Source organism: Gossypium hirsutum, chromosome A01 (genome assembly GCF_007990345.1).
Source record: "Gossypium hirsutum isolate 1008001.06 chromosome A01, Gossypium_hirsutum_v2.1, whole genome shotgun sequence".
NCBI lineage: Eukaryota > Viridiplantae > Streptophyta > Magnoliopsida > Malvales > Malvaceae > Gossypium > Gossypium hirsutum.
The window spans coordinates 113,061,327-113,079,884 of record NC_053424.1 but is presented as its reverse complement, the minus strand read 5'-3'; the positions used below and the strand labels follow the sequence as shown (position 1 = coordinate 113,079,884).

The window sequence follows — 18,558 nt, the reverse complement described above, 5'->3', positions numbered from 1 at the left end:
AGTATAACTGTTACTCAATTTTAGAGTAGGTAATAAAATAATCATCATTTCACTTATTTAACTTTTAAAAAATAATAAAATAATTAATAATATTATAAAAAAAGTGACAAAACAGCTATTAATTAATGTCGAAAAGAAAAAATTGAAAAAGAAAAAAAAAACTCTTACCCACTGTTGGTGTATTTTACACCTTTACAAAAAGTGAATTAAAATCCAACAGTAAATAACATGTTTCGACACTTTTCGATTTTCATATCTTTCAGAAAAATCACAAGGCTATCGATATTCTCCATCTTGGGTTCCCTAATGAATCATCATTTTGTTGCTTCAACAGTATCAAATGGGAAGCATGATTGACGTTTGCGGAATAAGAAGGTAGAAAGATGCTAAAACAGGTCTTTGTTAGGGGGGTCAAGAGGAGATTTCATTTACCAAAACCATTTGAAACATGGCGGAATGCCCCAAAAGAGAAAGCAGAGTGCGTCGTGATCGGAGCCGGAATCGTGGGACTGGCAGTGGCCAGAGAGCTTTCGTTGAAGGGGAAAGAGGTTTTGGTCCTGGACTCTGCTCCCACCTTCGGAACAGCCGCCAGCAGCCGCAACAGCGAGGTCATCCATGCCGGCATCTACTATCCTTCCAATTCTCTCAAGGCTCGTTTTTGTGTGAGAGGAAGAAAATTACTCTATCACTACTGCTCTCAGCGTGGGATACCTCATAACCAGATCGGTAAACTCATAGTTGCCACAGGTACTTCCGAGATTCCAAAGTTAAATCAACTGTTCAATCGTGGGATTCAAAATGGGGTTGAAAATCTTCGGATGTTGGACGCTTCTGAGGCTATCAAAATGGAGCCTGAATTGCACTGTGTCAAAGCTTTGCTATCCCCTGCTTCTGGCATTCTGGATTCCCATTCTCTGATGCTGTCTTTAGTGGTATGCCTCTTTTATTCTCAATTAATTTGGTGATAGACTTACTTAATTAAGTGACTAACCATTACCACGATCCAGGGGGAGGCTGAAACTAATGGCGCTACCTTCTCTTACAACACTGCTGTCATTGGAGGTCATCTTGAAGGAAATCAAATGGTCCTCCACGTTTGTGAAACCAAAACACTTACAAACTGGGATGGAAACACTCCATTGCAACCGGACCTCCTACTTATGCCTATAATTGTAGTCAATTCTTCAGGCTTGAGTGCTCTCACTCTGGCTAAGAGATTCCATGGTCTAAACACAGCTATCATCCCTCCTGCATATTATGCTCGTGGCTCCTACTTTATCCTTTCAAATGCAAATTCTACTAGACATCCTCCTTTCAAGCACTTGATATATCCTGTACCAGAGGAAGGTGGTCTTGGAGTGCATGTTACTCTGGACTTAGATGGTCAGCTCAAGTTTGGCCCAGATGTTGAGTGGATTCCTCATGTACCTGATAAAACCAACTTCCTTAATAAGTATTCTTTTCTCTTCCCATTCCAAATTTTTTTATGCTGCTTTGGGTGTAATACTTTTTTTCCATTCCCAATTTCGTGATTATGAATTTTCTATAGTTTTATTTGTTTACAACCTATACAAGTTCCATAATTTGTAGATTTGTATTTCTTAAAATAACAAGACTACAGTCCCATGTAGAGCAGTAGAGGAATAAGTGATTTACTTCCTTTAAATGGTTATGATTATAACAGGTGTGATTACTTAAGTTTTGAGAGTAATAGTAGAAGGCGCCATTTCCCTTGAGGGTATATTCATTAAAACACAAAATACATGCTAGTGAGTAATTTGGATTAAAATCACAGTAGGTTTTGCTGTTCTTCTTTTTTTGTCTTTCTCTTGTTTGCTGGCAATGGAAAACATGTCATGCATAACAATTATCCCAGCATCAATAGTTCAGTATGTATCATTTGTTTATACTGATGTTGTGCCTTAAATTCTTCCTATTCTACTGTACACTTTGTTTCCATCTCTATGCTAGGTGCTTCTTCCTTTTGTGATTTCATGTCCTCATTGCTCATCATTTTTATTTTTATTTATTGTAATTTGATGAAGAGTTGTTATAGTTATTACTTTATCGTTTCTTCCAGAGCCAGCTTCCTTTCAATAACTTTCATTGTTTTGTTTGTGTGTTAACTTAGATTGTCAGTCCTGCTTTTTTCTGTTACAGTGGCCAATGTCCTAAACTAATACAGTGGTTGGCAGAAATCTCTTGATGCCTAACTTGGAAGAATATTTATCTCATATTAGGATTCTTTCCATTTCATTTATGTTTTGGAAGTTTGTCTACTGTCATGATCACATTTGAGAAACTCTTTTTGAGTAAGAAAATTCCCTTGTGCAGTAGAAATTGCAATTGCATCTAATTAAATTTCAATATAACTTATACTATATTCTCATTTGCTAGAACTTTTTGGACCAAGTAATTTGATTGTGCTATGCTTCTCTTTGCTTTGTTTGAGCAAACACACTCCATTTTGTATCCAATAGTCCTGGAGGTGGAAATCTGACTCTTAGAATAAGTTTGTTCTAGAACTCGGTAGCAGATAGTGCAGTAAGTTTTGTTCAAAGTCTTAGTTGTAATCTTATTCGTTAAGGAAGTCTGTACTTCATTTGATATTTCCTTTGTTGAAGTTAGAAGAGCTATATTGGGTGTTGGCATCAGAGGTGGTCTCCAAGAATTTTATTGATTTAGTAGCTTGGCTGGTTAATGAACCCTCTTTCAGAGGTTAAAATTAAAATTTCAGCACATTTCCATTTTATTTCAATAGAGGGGATGAGTTTTCTTTTTTTTTTTGGGGGGGGGGGGTGGTACCGGTTTGAGCCATTCCATCACTAGCTGTTTTATGGCTCTGCAAATGCACTGGATTTGAAATAAGAAAGAGAACAAATTTTGCTCTTGAGTTCATTCAGATAAGTTAGTTGCTGCATTTGTTGCATAAAAGCAACTGATTAAGTTCTTTTGTATCGTGAAAATCATTGTCATTTGGTCAAAAACTAAGCTTAGTGGTTCCATGCTCTCAGGTTTGACTATTCTGTAAGTGTTGATCGTGTTGCAAGATTTTATCCAGAGATTCGGAAGTACTACCCAAATCTCAAAGATGGATCTCTAATACCAGGTTATGCAGGGATTCGACCAAAACTTCATGGACCTGGACAGTCTGCCTGTGATTTTGTAATACAGGTTTGTTTCATGTATTCTCTTTAATATGGAGTAATAAAACTGATATATACCTTTGTCAAGCCATATGCCTGAATTTCATTTATGGTACAAAGAGCTACTCTTTTTCTTATTATTATTAAGAAATACTGCCTTGCTGAATTTTCTCTAAGAAAGGAATAACAAAAAAGAAGTGTCCACAATTTATGATTGGTAAGAAACGTAGCGAGCAACAAACTACAACCTAGCCCTTCTCACTACTTGGATAAGCTAAATGGACAAGCTTTAGCCAATGTACTGAATCTTGAACCACTGAGTAAGAGCATTAAGTTTGTAGTCCTATTTAATAGTTTTACTTCTATTCCTTAAACATACTCATCATAAATAGGGTCTAACATATCCTCTTGCTATTCTTAGTTAAGTTCACCCTTTGTTCACGATTAGAGTAAGAACTATGGCCATTTTTCCCGCAAGTAAAACAACTAATCTGAGTTGCTGCCATCTTAAGAAGCATTCTGTACAGCTGACTCCAGCCTTATTTTCAAACCCCATGTCCAACTAAAGCCTTCCTCTTTTCACTCCTCTCAATATTGCCCTTGTTTCCTCCATCAACATGTTTCTTAAAGGAAGCTCACTGTTAATTTTAAAGGTTGTTAGTTTAGTTTTAATGCCTTAAATTGCTTCAAGCCCCCTTTTTGCTACTCCTTCAATCCTTCCCGATATAGGCTTTCTTGCACCATACTGTCAAATACATTTTTCAGCCATTAAAGCATGTTTTCATGTATTTTCAAGGTCCAATCCATCAACATGTTTCTTAAAGGAAGCTCACTGTTAATTTTAAAGGTTGTTAGTTTAGTTTTAATGCCTTAAATTGCTTCAAGCCCCCTTTTTGCTACTCCTTCAATCCTTCCCGATATAGGCTTTCTTGCACCATACTGTCAAATACGTTTTTCAGCCATTAAAGCATGTTTTCATGTATTTTCAAGGTCCAATCCATCAACATGTTTCTTAAAGGAAGCTCACTGTTAATTTTAAAGGTTGTTAGTTTAGTTTTAATGCCTTAAATGGCTTCAAGCCCCCTTTTTGCTACTCCTTCAATCCTTCCCGATATAGGCTTTCTTGCACCATACTGTCATACGTTTTTCAGCCATTAAAGCATGTTTTCATGTATTTTCAAGGTCCAATAACTGAACGGCTCCTGTCTCATCCCTCATATATTGGTTTAACCTTGCTAGACAATGAGATCCCATTTATTCTTGTCGCAGCCAATTATGTTTCTTGACGCTAATTTCGTCTTCCTTGACCTCTACCACATCCAATGATAGCTTCATAGCAAACCCTAATATAAACCCTAGGATCTAATGGGAAAATAGTAGTAAATCAATAGAATTAGGTCTAAATAAACAAGTTAGAAAGAAGTTACAGCTTTAGAAAACATAGGGTTTATAGAGAACCTCTAGTTTGTTTCTATTAAATCAAGAAAATGATAAGGATGTTGTTGTAAATATTTTAAAGCTTATTTATTCTAAGATTACAAATAAAATTTTAATCCTAACTCTAGATTTGAATCCTAAAGATAATTAATAATCGTAACCGTGCAATAACAGAAATAGTAATAGTAAATTTATATATTTATTGCTTCTCATGATTTAAATAAACTTGTGACTTGTGGTACATACATTTTATGCGAAGATAACTGCATATGTTTCATAGGTTTATGTTAAACAGTAAGAATTTGGAGGAAAAGTATGATGTCTCTAATGATTTACATGGGTATAGATATACAGATACTATCCATTCTAAACCTGTTAAGAGTTTAGAGTGGATTTTGGTGATTCGGATCTATTGGGTTATTTTGACATAAATTTCTATTTTCTGTAGGGAGAAGACATTCATGGAGTGGGTGGTCTTGTAAATCTTTTCGGTATCGAGTCACCCGGGCTGACTTCAAGCATGGCGATTGCTGAATATGTAGCTGCTTTACTTTTGGGAGGATGATGGAGATATTCACTGTACATTCAAAACAAACTTGGTGTCTTCCCATAGCTATAGGTAAAATTTTCATTTATTTATATTTCCATTGAAAATGATTATATGTTGAACTTGATGTCTAACTAACAAATAAATCATTTTATTAGGATAAAATTTTGTTATTAGTCTATGTACTATGCGAAAGTCGTGAATTTAGTCCCTATACTTAATTTGATTGTTTTCAATCCTTTTACTTTTTTATTTTTAAAATTTTAGTCTTGACTAAATGTTAGCTACTAAATTCATTAAGTTTTGTTATTTTCAAATTTTGATGCGGCAAACATATCATTGCATTTGTAATGTTATGTTAGCATGCTATTTCTACACATTACTCACAAGAAAACTAGTTAATGGATTTAATAATGGTCATATGCATCAAGACCAAAATTTTAGAATTCGAGAAATATACCTATTAAGAATGATCCAATTGGAGAATATGGATTGAATCTATAATTTTACGCATATACAGGATTAATAGTAGAATTTAACCACATAGATTTAACTGTTACCGTTTGGTTATGATTAAAATTTTAACATTCAAAAATTGTAAGGGTTAAAAATAACCAATTCGAAAAGTGCAAAGACTAAAATTGATCAAATTAAAATATAGAGACTAAATTTATAACTTTCATAGAGTATGGGGACTAATTGTAGAATTTTACAATAAGAGGAGTTAAATAGATTTTTTATTAGGATAAAATTTTACCATAAGAGGAGTTAATATCCGGTAGGTGAACTCCAAGTGATGATTCAATGACCAATACGATGGAACAGCATTCTTCGACGAGTAGAAGAACATATCTTATATTAAAGCTGATCTAACCGATTGATGTCAAAGATCAGAGGAGAAAGCTATTTGAATTTTGGTTCGTTAATGTAACGACCTAAATTTTAAGGTCATCGGAAAATTGTATTTTCGGGTTATAATTTCCGCAAAATGAATTCATAAATATTTATTAGAAATATTTACGAAGCTAGTAGTGTAGTTAATTAGACTTTGGTTAAGTGAATTAGCTTTAATTAAAGCTAATTTAGTGAAAGGACTAGATTGAATATAGGGTAAAAGTTTAATTATAAACTATAGAAAAGTCAAGAGATTAAATTAGCAAATAAGCCTTATGTGACAAGTGTGTGGTATGTATAAGGGCATTTGTATTATTGTGATCGGTACAAATGTATGTATAAATATGTAATTACTTATTAAATAAGAAATAATATTTATAATATAAAAACATATAATAATGATATAATATAATAATAAAAGAATAAAAGAAATAAAACATAAAGAAAAAGAAGGGAGAAAGGGACGAAACAGAGGAGGGGAGAAAGGGACGAAACAAAGGAGGGAAAGAAAGAAAGAAAAAGAGAAAGAAAAAGAAAGGAAAAATTGGGTTTTGATGTTTGAAGTTCAAGTGGTAAGTCAATTTAGTTCATTTTCTTGTAATTTTGATGTTTTTGGAATCCTAGAACAAAGCCCTACTTGAATTATGTTGAAATTTAGGAAGATAGTGAAATTTTAGATGTTTAATAAGTTGAATAAATAGATGAATTATGATATAAGGTGATAGAAATTCAAGTTAGAAGTGGGAGAAGGATTGAATTGTAAAAAGAGATATAAGTTTTATTATAGTAGGGACTAAATTGTCTAAATTGTAGAATTGATGTTTTATATTGAATATGAAGAACTAAAACTTGTTTAAAGTAGCTATTAAATGAAAATATGAGATTTATTTGAAGAAAAATAATGGTTATGGTGGAAGGACTATATTGAAATTTTTATAAAAGTTACATGAAAAATAGAAGAGTGTTATTAAATGATATGTATTGATGATTTTAAATGTTAATTTTTCCGTAGCTAACGTAGCACCGAAAACGTCATCGAAGAAGGGAAAGGAGAAAGTGAACGAGGATATCGAGTAAACTCGATAATTTCAGTTTGTATTTTTATAAACTATGCTTAATAATTTAATAAAAGTAATTGCTATATTTAATTGTTAACATGTATGATAAAAAAATGATGAAAATTGTTACTGTTTCTGTATCAAAATGAAATGATTTGAATACCCTATTAACAGTGTCGAGCTAGATGGATATAGTTGGCATGCCATAGTATTGGAAGTGTTCAGGGATATTTCGACTGTGTGTCGATGATACACTATATGTGTCGACTACTGTGACTGTTCCGGATTCGTTCCGAAGAGGTACTTCGTACTTGATTATGACTGTTACTGTTACTGTTACCCTACGGTGTATTCCGTTTTCGGGCGATGAAACACTATATATTATCCCCGGTGTATGTGTTGGATTTGTGTATCCGTCCAAGTCCGAGTTATGTTAATAGGGATAAATGAAAGTACTAACAACAAAGACTGACTACTATTAATTATGTGACTGTGAATGTTATACAAGTATTGAAAGATATTGAATGATATGAAATGTATATAAAGAATTGTTTAATTTCATTTAAGAACTATAAGTTAAAGGTAAGTGATGAAGCTATTAAGATTATGAAAGTAAAAAGTTTAAATTATAATGTATATACATAGCTTATTAATGTTTTAAGTATTAGTTTATAGAAATACCACTGAGTGTATACTCAGCGTACGATTTATTTTCCGTGTGCAGGATTAGGTACAAAAGAAAGTTAAGGATTCAGCATCCAAGCCAATCCCAGACTTAAAGTGGTGAATACTTTTCTTTTGATAAAATGGCATATACCTAGGTTGTTAAGGTGTTATTTTGTACATGATAGTGAATATACATGAAAGTTGTTGAAGCATGGTATGAAATATGCATATTTTAGAAGTTAAACTTACATGATTTTGATTAGTATGTTAATGTAGTATAATTTTGATATGAATTGTGGTACATAGTCCTTAAGAGGTATTGAAGTGAATGAATGAATATTTGCTAAGTTTAAATGGCATAATAAATGATATTTGAATTAAGAACTATTAGTAAATGCTTGAGCATGAACTGGATGTGTTTAGCTTGTGAAAATAGCTTAAAAATGGTCAAAAATCATGTTTTCACACGGCCAAGTCACATGGGCGTGTGCTCAAGCCGTGTGGCTCTCTGTTTATGTTACACGTGTTGTTCCCACGGCCGTGTGTGCAAGTCAGATCTGCCCACGGCTTGGCCCCACGGCCATGGGAGCCCCACGGACTGGCCACACGGCCATGTCCCAGGCCACACAGGCGTGTGCCCCTATCTTTAAGGAAAAATTTCTAAAGTTGCAGGTTTAATCCTGAATTATTTCTAAATCATGTATTGGGCCTCGTAGACCCATATTAAGGACTTTATGGTGAAATTTGAAAGGTTTTGATTTGGAACGAAAATGTATGACTCAGTTTTGTATAAATTCTAGTGTATAAGTTCGGTAATACCTTGTAACCCTATTTCGGTGACGATTTAGGGTTAGGGGGTGTTACAGTTAATTCATGATGTTCAAAGTTATTTTATAGAAAAAAACTAAATCTTAGAAGAGGAGGGGAATGAGAGATTTCGATTGGTGCTAGTGATACTAATAGAGGATATACAACGATGATTTTAACAATCCAAATACTTAAATAAAAAAATTTAAATAGTTCATTGGTCATTTTGTAACTTTTTGAAGTTCAGTGATTAAAACGTAAACTTATTAATAGTTTAGTGACATTAGTTGTAGTTTACCCTTAATATTAAGGTAAAGTAAACTACCTCATTATTTTAAAAAAAATTGAGGTGACCCGATCACTATTCAAAGTGACTAACGAGGTAGTTTACCATTAATATTAAACATAATTACTTATTTGGCCCTCTAACTTAAAAAAAAAGTCATTTTAGCCTTTTTTTTATTTTTTTCTTCTTTTAGTCCACAAACTTGTATTTTAGTCAAATCACCCTCAAAATGAATGAAAAAATTAATGTTTGTTGATGTCTCGTAAGCAATTGATTATATTTATAAAATTTATAAAATTATTTTTTAAAAATTTTAAATAAAAATATTTTTAAATAATATTTTATTTTTTAAAATATAATTAATTGTTAATATGATATACATATGAATTGCCACATTAGTAAAGTTAACAAACATATTTTTTTTCATCCATTTTAAGGTGATTGATAAACAATGCAAGTTTAAGGATTAAAAGAAATAAAAAATTAAATAGAGAGTTAAAATAATTTTTTTATTATAAAATTAGAGAACAAATAAATTATTATACCTTAATATTATTGTTAAAAATTTTAAGGGTTTAAAGTATTTAACATTAATGTTATGGGAAATTGAAATGAGTGGTATATATATTTAAATTAAAAACTTTTTGATAGTTAATCATTCTAATAGGGCGGTTTTTATTTGGTCACTCAAAAGTTTGTGTTAGTTTGATCATTCAAAAAATTAATTAAATAAATCACTTCACCAGTAAACGGTATTAAATAAATCACTTCACCAGTAAATTGTAACGAAAGATTAATAAAATATTTGTATTGAAAAATTTTGGGGTAACCAAAATACAAATGAACCTATTTAAAGTGCCTAATAGGTAGTTTACCTTAATTTTAGAGTGGCTTACGTGGAAATGTACCGTTAGATTTCCATTACCATTTAACAGTGGAGTAATCAATTTGATCAATCCTTTTCTGGGGTGTTTAAATTAAGACGAGATGGTTTACCCACATTTTAAACATAAAAGTAATAAAATCCTTTTTTTAATTAAAATAACTTTATTTTCTTTAGATTATCTAACCATAAATTCATAAAATATAACCTTTGATATTGTAATCATAAAACATAATAACCATTACCTTAACTTGTGTAAATAAAAAGTTGTAAAATTGAAGTTGCCAATTTGGTGTCACAGGGCTGCCCTAAATAACTTACAAATCTACCAATAGAATTGTGATTGCTCCACTACTAATATCACCACTAAGAAGCTTCCTTATTATATTGCACTAATCACCATTTCTTTTTCTGTTTAATCTAATCACCCATTTATATATGTGAAGTGTAAACGCCTATTAATTGGTATCTGTGGATCAATCTAGTTAACGATAACAATAATCAAATCCATTCAAAACTTGGCAGAATAATATTACTAAAATTTTACTTAGATATCACTTTATAAAGAAAAATAAGAGATTTTTCAGAAAAACATAATCTAATAATTATTAAAAAAATAGATTATTATATTTGAAAAATTACCTAATAATTAGATTTGAGTTTAATTATTTGTACATGTATGACATGTTTGGGTAATCAGTTTACCATTGAATTAATGTAGTTTGATGGTTTCAATTGCACAATCCGATTCTTAAAGGATAAAAATTGTGATAATTACGCGGTTAATTATAAACAATTACTCTTAAATTTAATTACTTTGAGGATTTCCAACTGAACTAGTATATGATTTAAAAAGTTGTTTTATATATATATATATTTTTTATGTCCGTTTTACGGTCCATATTCAGAAGTCATGGCTATCTCTCCCGACAATATTGTGTCTTCAATGTTTAAACTTGGGTCTTCCCTTTAGGAATGTAATGTGTTTTACCATTATACCCAATCACTTATTGATTTTAAGATTATTTTTATACAATAATAATATTGTTTTAATTTTATATATATTTTATTTTTTAAAAATATGATTATATGTTATTTTACTAATTTTATTTAAATAATTTGAAATTTTTGTTGATGAGTGATAATTCACATATATTTTAACTTAGTAAATTAAAATATTCAACTAAATTGTTTAGTATTTGATATAAATCACCGACTTTACTTAATTACATTATATTTATTATTAACTATTTATACTCGGTAAAGACCAACTAATGATGATAATAAATATATGTTACATTCTACACTCAATCTAAAAATCGATCAGATGTGAAGTATTATATCAATTATCGAGTTAACTCAAGTATTTTTCTGAAAAATGAATTCACCTATCTAAAATCTTGAACAGATAGATAATCAAAGGTTAATGGAAGGAGTCGAGAGAAAATTAAGAGAATTTTTGTATTGAAAATAAAAGAAATCGTGAAAATGGTGGAGTAACCAATCCCTCCTTTGCCATTTTGCCTAGATGAGCTTGGGATATTTACCAATTAAGGATCTCTCCTCCTAAAAATCTTATTTTCTAGTTCTTCCCACATTAACCGCGCTGATTTGGCTAATCTTATAATTTAGCCCATAAGAAAAACAAAACTGCAAAAAATATTAAATTACACTATATGTAAATGTTGAAGGTTAGATTTTTTAAAATCAATACTAAATTGACACAATGTATAAATACTGAGGGTTAAAGTTGCTATCAAGCCAATTTTTAAAGTTGTCACCATTAGTTAGCTGATAGAGGTGCTCATAGGTTAGGTTAGGCCTAAACATGATATTAACATACTTTATGCTTACCCAATCTTGGTTCGACCAAAAATATGGGTTTAAAATTGTCTAAATTCATCCATATTTGCAAAAGACCAACCCAAACTTATTTTAAGTCTGCCCATATTATTTTTAAATTTTAAAAATATATGTTTATATTATATTATTTTAATATTTAATAATTTTATACATTTTTTATTTATTGAAAATTTTTATATAATCATTTTAATATTATTTTAATATTTACATTAGAGTAGTATTATATATTTAGTATAGGCTTATCTTTTTAATGTGTTCTAAATTTCATAATATATAAAAATAACATAATATAAAATATTATAAACTCAAAAATGGGCCAAGCTCGGGTTTTGAAAGTTTAAGTTCGAGCTTGACCCATATTTTAAATAGGCCTAATTTTTTGAATAAGCCTATTTTTTGAGCTTAATCTTTTTACTCAAATCCTCTCAAATTTCAAGTGGACCTTCAAAATTGAGCAATTAACCTGACCTATGAATAAGTTTATTAGCTGGTGAACAAAAAAGAAAAGAATTAAATAATCGAATATATATTTTGTATCTTTCTACAATTAAATAATCAATAAAAAATTTATTAATAATTTAGTGATTGTTAATATAATTTAACTTTTTAATAATAATGATGTTATAGCAACCTCAATAGGAATTAAAATAATATTTATGTATTGTGTAAAGTGGTGGAGAACTCTCTGGAAGTGATCGAAAGTGACGGTGATTCACGGTTGATATGGAAAGTGATCGAAAGATCGCAATACCAAGAACGTAAGATTCAAAGATGGATCTGATGGGGTCACTGTTGATATGGCTGTGGACTCTGCTCCATCTTCGAGCATGATAATGTCTTGGAAGGACAAACTATTAGGGTCTGGTTCTATTGGGGCTAACCAGGGAATTGCTGGTTTTGATGAGGGAAGTGATGGAGATTTCATTCTGCTAGAAGATAATGTTATCAGATCCACCATTAATGGAATCCCGAGAATTGAATTTTCTGATCGCGTCAAACAAATATTATATAAGGAGATGGAGTTGACAGTGGTTCTGAAACTACTAGGCCGAAATATCAGCTACGGTGTTCTGTTTAATCAAGTTAGTAACCTTTGGAAGCCTATACAACCTTTTCAGTTAATGATTATGAAAAGGTTCTAACCCAGGGACCATGGATAATTTTTGGGTAATATTTGACAGTTCAACCATGGACAAAAGACTTTTCCACTCTTCAACCTTACCCAAGTGTGGTCATGGCTTGGATTAGGCTATCTGGACTACCTGGATTTATGTATAAGAAGAAGATTCTTGAGGTGATTGGTAACACAATAGATAAGGTTGCAAAGTTTTATTTCAAGACTGATAATAGAACTAGAGGGAGATTTGCCAGGATGGTTGTGTTCATTAACCTGGACAAACCTCTTGTCTCTCAAATTCGAGTTAATGGCAATATTCAAAGGGTGGAGTACGAAGGCTTACCAACAGTTTGTTTTGCTTGTGGCAAATACGGACATGTAAGGGAGATGTGCTCACTGTCGAAAGAAGCATCTGGTAATGAGGGAGAAAAACTATGGCCGACTGTGAGTTTAGCAAAAACAACGATAAACGTGGGAAGGAAACCGAACCGGCATTCGGACCTTGGATGCTGGTGGAGCGTAGATCCCAACAGAAATTGAGAGATTTGCGAGAATCTGGTAGCAAGGTAGCTGGAAAAGGAAGATTGGGCTCTAGATTTGATGCCCTTATTAATGAGGAAGAGACGAGCGGCGGTGAAAAAAGAATGATGAAGGAAGATAATGGGGGTTTGATTACTCAGTCGGTAGAAATTGAAATGAATATCCCTGATTCTAAGGATAAAGGAAATTTTAAAATCATGTCTAATTCACATAATGGGCCTGTGAAAGGTTTGGGGATAGATTCTAAAGCCCAAAAAAGGACCGGTAATGTTGTTACTGTGCGCATGGGGACAGGAGCCCAATCGGGCCAAGAAATGAATAGTTTAAGGCTGAAAAGCCTGGGAAAAGGAGTAAAAATGATACTGGGTTTAATGGATCTATGGTTGGGTCGCACTCTAAGACAAGCCCAATTAGTCTTGGTCAGCATGTCTGTTTAACAGATGATGGTCAGTCTGCTTCTTGTGCTTCTTTAAATTTGGGGGCCACAGATAACCACGAAAATGGGAATGTAGGGAAGCAAAATTCTACGTTGATTCTATACAGGCTTATAAATGACCAACAGCAATTTCATGCGATGTCGAATACCGATAATTCTCATGTCCCTTTTAATTTTGATTTAAATTTTTCTAATTTTGAAATTGGAAATGCTTTGCCGAATGTAGGTAATTTTGTAAATGGTGTTGACTCAAATTTGCAAGCTAAAAATTTGGATGAAATCAAAGTACATTTCAACCCGGCCTTTGAAGGTCCAGTTGAGGTTGCAGTTCAGTTGACCGATAATATCTTAGATCAGGGAAGCATTCTGTTGTTATTTTTAAAAAAATTTCTAATTCTCCTAATCAGTCTAAAGGTCGTATTATTGAGTCTATGAGCGCAGGTAGTGCAGGAACTCAGGTCTAAAAATTTAATGGGAAGTTTGGCGTTGCTAGAGGAGAACGCAAGAATAATAATGTTCTAAGGGGACGAGGGAGTCGCTTTAAAGCTTCCGCCAATGTGGGGTCTCTTTAGCTGATTCTATGGAAGAGGTGACGAAGCTTATTTCCTCTGATGTATCGAAGGAAGCTGGAACCTGAGCTCTAGTTTAATCTGGCCCTAGTGGTTTGAATGATTCTTGATAGTAGTGGTATGTTTCTTTTCATATAATATTGTTATTTATGAATCTCTCGATTTTTTCTTGGAACTGTCAGGGTTGCACCAATGCTAGATTTCCTCGTATTTTTCATGAGTATAATATGGAACACAGACCAGATATCATTAGCCTGTTGAAAATTAGAGTTAGTGGGTCCAAAGCTGATAAAATTATCGCAAAGTTGGGTTTTCAATTTTCACATCGTGTGGAGGCTTTTGGTTATACTGAGGGCATTTGGATTGGTTGGAAAAATTCTGTTCGAGTGGAAGTTATACATAATCACCCTCAATTTATCTTTACGCGGGTTTGGCCTAATTCTTCTTCAAACCTGATTTGGATTGCCTTTATGTATGGAAGCCTAAATCGTCAAAAGCGAAAAGTTCTTTGGTAGGATCTAAGAGCTTCTATTCCTAGTGGTCAAATTCCTTGGATGGCGATTGGAGACTTTAATGCTATTCTCTCCCCTAATGAGAAAACAAGTGGTCTCTCGGATGGAAGGAGATGTCCTTACTTTGGTGATTTTGTGGAATTGGCTAATCTTCATGATTTGGGGTTTAGAGAACCTCCTTTTACTTGACACAGGGGTAATTTGTTTGAAAGATTGGATCGAGCTTTGGGAAATGAGGCTTGGGTTAATTATTTTCCAAATAGTCTTATTACTCATCTTCCGAGGATTAAGTCCGATCACAGACCTCTTTTCTTAAATCTAAACTAGGCTATTGCTTTGCCTAGGGGAAGACCATTCCGATTTTTAACAGGATAGGCCGAGCACCCTGATTTTGATAATTTCGTGAAAGATCAATGGGATTTTTAAGGGAACATGTTGGCTTCTTTAGATAAGATCACTGGTAATCTTAAAGATTGGAATAAGAACACCTACGGTCATATTACTACCCGTAAGAGAAACCTAATCCATAAGTTGTCGATCATACAAAAGGAAATGGATCTATTAGGTACTAATCATTTGGCTCCCGTTGAAATAGAGATAAGACACGAATTAGAAAATGGGTTACATCATGAGGAACTTCTCTAGAAGCAAAATGCTAGATGTGATTGGTTGCATTTAGGAGATAGGAATACTAAGTTTTTTCATGCTCGCACTATGCAACGGCGGAAAAATAACCGTATTTCTGCTATTCGTAACTCTCTGGGTGATTGGTTGTTTGATCTTGAAGCCATTGAGTTGGAAGCATCCAAATTTTCCAAAAATTGTATGGGGAAGATCCTGGGCCCATGATATGTTTGCCTGTTAATGGGTTCCCTCAACTTAATTCTACTGATATTGATTTTTTAGGAAGAGTGGTCACTGACGATGAGATTAAAAAAGTTATGTTTAATATGGCTCCCTTGAAAGCTCTTGGTAGTGATGCCTTTCATGCTCTTTTCTTCCAGAAGCAGTGGGATACAATAGGTCCTGATGTTTGTGATTGGGTGAAAATGGTCTTTAGTGGAGACGATATTGACCTTAGGCTTAATAATACCTTGATTGTTCTTATTCCCAATGTTATGAATCCCGAGGAGTTTGCTCAATTTCGCCCCATAAGCCTTTGCTCTGTTCTTTACAAGTTGGTGATGAAGGTAATAGCTAACTGGTTTAAGATTATTTTTCCAAAAATTATTGCACAAGAACAAGCAGGCTTTATTGCGCGGTGTAATATTACTGATAATATTATTATTGCGCAAGAGGTTATCCATTCTATGAAAAGCTACAAGAGTAGGAAGTGGATGGCGATTAAAATAGATTTGGAAAAAGCCTAAGATCGGGTGTGTTGGGATTTTATTGATACGTCTCTTCAAGCGGCAGGTATCCCTAATTATATCAGAAAAGTTATTGTTTCTGCTATTTCTAACTCTACCATGCATGTTTTGTGGAATGGAGTTCCGACGGCTAAATTTAGACCTGTTACAGAAATTAGGCAAGGTTGTCCCTTATCCCTCTACCTTTCTGTACTTCGTATGGAATGGTTAAGTTTTTTATTAGATCAGCTTTGTCCAAAAGGGTTTGGAAACCTATATGTTTATCTCGTTCTGGGCCAGTTCTTTCGGACATTTTCTTCACTGATGATCTTGTTATATTTTGCAAAGCGGATGAACAGCATGGAAGGCTTTTAAAAATTATTCTAAATAACTTTTGTGAGTTTTCAGGTCACAAGGTTAATTCCAGGAAAACTAACATCTTCTTTTCCAAAGGAGTTGAGGAGCCCATAGCTGATTTTCTCAGTAATTTACTTGGCTTCCTGAAGGTGGATGATCTTGGTCATTATCTTGGAATTCCTCTATTTCATAAGAGAGTCACTAATAGCACTTTTCACTTTGTGATCGAGAAAGTTCGTATGAAGTTACAAAGTTGGGATGCTCGTTAGTTATCTTTTGCTGGTTGAGCTACTCTTGCGCAATCAGTTCTTCTAGCCATTCCCAGTTATTTCATGAAATCCATGATGATTCCTAGGAAGATTTGTGATGAGATTGAATGTCTGGTAAGGCATTTCATATTGGGGACCTCAGATGGTAAGAAAAAGATGTCGTTAGTCGGTTGGGACTCTATCTGCCAACCAAAGTGGTGTGTAGGACTTGGCATGAGACAATTACGGGATCAGAACATCGTTTTCCTGCTGAAACTTGGTTATAAATTAGTTTCAGATGACGAAGCTCTCTAGGGTGAATGATCCCTTTTTAGTTAGTATAGCAAAGGTGAAGAGCTCTTTCCTTTGGAAGTTGCTTTCAAAAGTTTGGAACCTTCTACATGATAATCTGATGTGGTCTGTAGGTAATGGTAATAAAGTTCGGTGTTGGAAAGATTAGTGGATTCCTATTGTTAGACATTTGATTAATTACTTACCTGCCTGTGCTAACATTAATACTAATTGTTTGCTTAGTGATTTGGTCACAAGAGATGGCAATTGGAACCTTAATTTTTTGCAAGATTGGCTACCAGAGGAGGTTATTGCTCACATTATGAGAATTCCTCCTCCTCATCCAGATAAATGACTTGATAGGCTGTCTTGGCGACATACTTAAACTGGAGCTTTCTCTGTTAAAAGCGCATACAAAGTGCTAAATGAGGACTCTTAGAGTTCTAGAGATGAGTTATGGAAGAGAGCGTGAAAAATTCTGGGTCCGCAAAGAGTTCGCTTATTTTTTTGGATAGTTCTTCAGCAGAGACTCCTCACTAATGTGGAACTAGTTAGGTATGGCTTAAGTATTGATTCCTCTTGTTTGATATGTTGACATGCTTCTTAAGATATTTTGCATATTCTTCAAGACTGCATAGTGGCTAAGGATGTCTGGAAACAGGTTGTTCTGAGAAACCATCAACATCATTTTTTTTCTAACTCTTTGCACGATTGGATTTCTTTCAATTTACAGGATACTTTGATACTTTCTGATGGGGACATCAATTGGGCTTGTCTCTTCGGATTATTAGCTTAGAGACTATGGAAGAATCGCAATCTCTTTATTTTTCAAAGGAAATCATGGAGCTCTAGTGAGATCATTAAAGTTTCAATGTGTTGGGCCAAGCATTCGTCTTTGACTTCCGGAGAAGGCTTGAGTGATAGTATAGCTTTATCCCATGAGGAGCTTTCTTCCAAGGATTAGATCTTTTTCAATATTGATTGTGCTGTTCAAAAAACTTCAGGAAGAGCAGCTGCTGGAGGAGTGGTATGAAATGGCACTGGTAACTAGGTGATGGGTTATAACAGATTCTTAGGAAACTACTAGATTTTTGATGCAGAACTCTGGGGCATTCTGGATGGTTTAAGACCCATCCAACGCAAAGGCTATAACAACGTGATTATTTATTCAAATAGCTTGGAAGTTGTCAAAGCTATTCATGATAACAGTTCGAAGAGCTCAACTTCCGCTTTGATCAGGAGAATATACCGAATCTTGTTCCAAGAAAGTCATTGGATTTTAAGATACATTCCCAGGGAGGATAACCATTGTGTAGAATACATTGCCAAACTGCTTTTGGAAGAAAGGAGGATTTACATCTGTTTGAATCCCCTCTAGATGAAGTGTTAGATTTCCTTAAGTCTGACAAAGGGAGTATCTTTGTTCCTTCTGAACATCTCATATAATTTTATCTTACTTTGTTCTTTTTTTCACAAAAAAAAAATAATGTTATTTTTTAAAATGTTTATAAACGTAATTATAAGTAATGTATATCTGAATTAATTATAATAC

The 18,558-nt window shown here is 33.3% G+C and overlaps 1 protein-coding gene and 1 long non-coding RNA gene across 3 annotated transcripts; one reads left to right on the top strand and one right to left on the bottom strand.

Moving 5' to 3' along the window:
- The first annotated feature begins 64 nt into the window (after nucleotides 1-64).
- Nucleotides 65-8,095, top strand: LOC107939016 (L-2-hydroxyglutarate dehydrogenase, mitochondrial). Of its 2 annotated transcripts, none has more exons than XM_016872302.2 (5): nucleotides 65-932; nucleotides 1,008-1,453; nucleotides 3,015-3,174; nucleotides 5,032-5,202; nucleotides 7,807-8,095. In XM_016872302.2, the coding sequence occupies exons 1-4, from the start codon at nucleotides 384-386 to the stop codon at nucleotides 5,146-5,148; spliced, it is 1,272 nt and encodes a 423-aa protein (XP_016727791.1). In that variant the 5' UTR covers nucleotides 65-383; the 3' UTR covers nucleotides 5,149-5,202; nucleotides 7,807-8,095. The 2 variants fall into 2 exon arrangements, with proteins under 2 accessions (XP_016727791.1, XP_040969773.1); XM_041113839.1 differs by lacking the exon at nucleotides 7,807-8,095 and adding an exon at nucleotides 7,037-7,246.
- Nucleotides 8,096-12,139: 4,044 nt separating this feature from the next.
- LOC121229444 (uncharacterized) lies at nucleotides 12,140-13,410 on the bottom strand. Its single transcript, XR_005927181.1, has 2 exons — nucleotides 13,048-13,410; nucleotides 12,140-12,849 (listed from the first exon to the last, which is right to left on the bottom strand). It is a non-coding gene; the product is annotated as an uncharacterized lncRNA (long non-coding RNA).
- Between the last annotated feature and the right edge of the window lie 5,148 nt (nucleotides 13,411-18,558).

Excerpts from the sequence above, each read along its gene's own strand:
- LOC107939016 (XM_016872302.2), top strand. The coding sequence starts at position 384 with ATGCTAAAACAGGTCTTTGTTAGGGGGGTCAAGAGGAGATTTCATTTA. Across the intron at positions 933-1,007 it reads CTCTGATGCTGTCTTTAGTG|GGGGAGGCTGAAACTAATGG; the intron begins GTATGCCTCTTT and ends ACCACGATCCAG. Across the intron at positions 1,454-3,014 it reads AAAACCAACTTCCTTAATAA|GTTTGACTATTCTGTAAGTG; the intron begins GTATTCTTTTCT and ends CCATGCTCTCAG.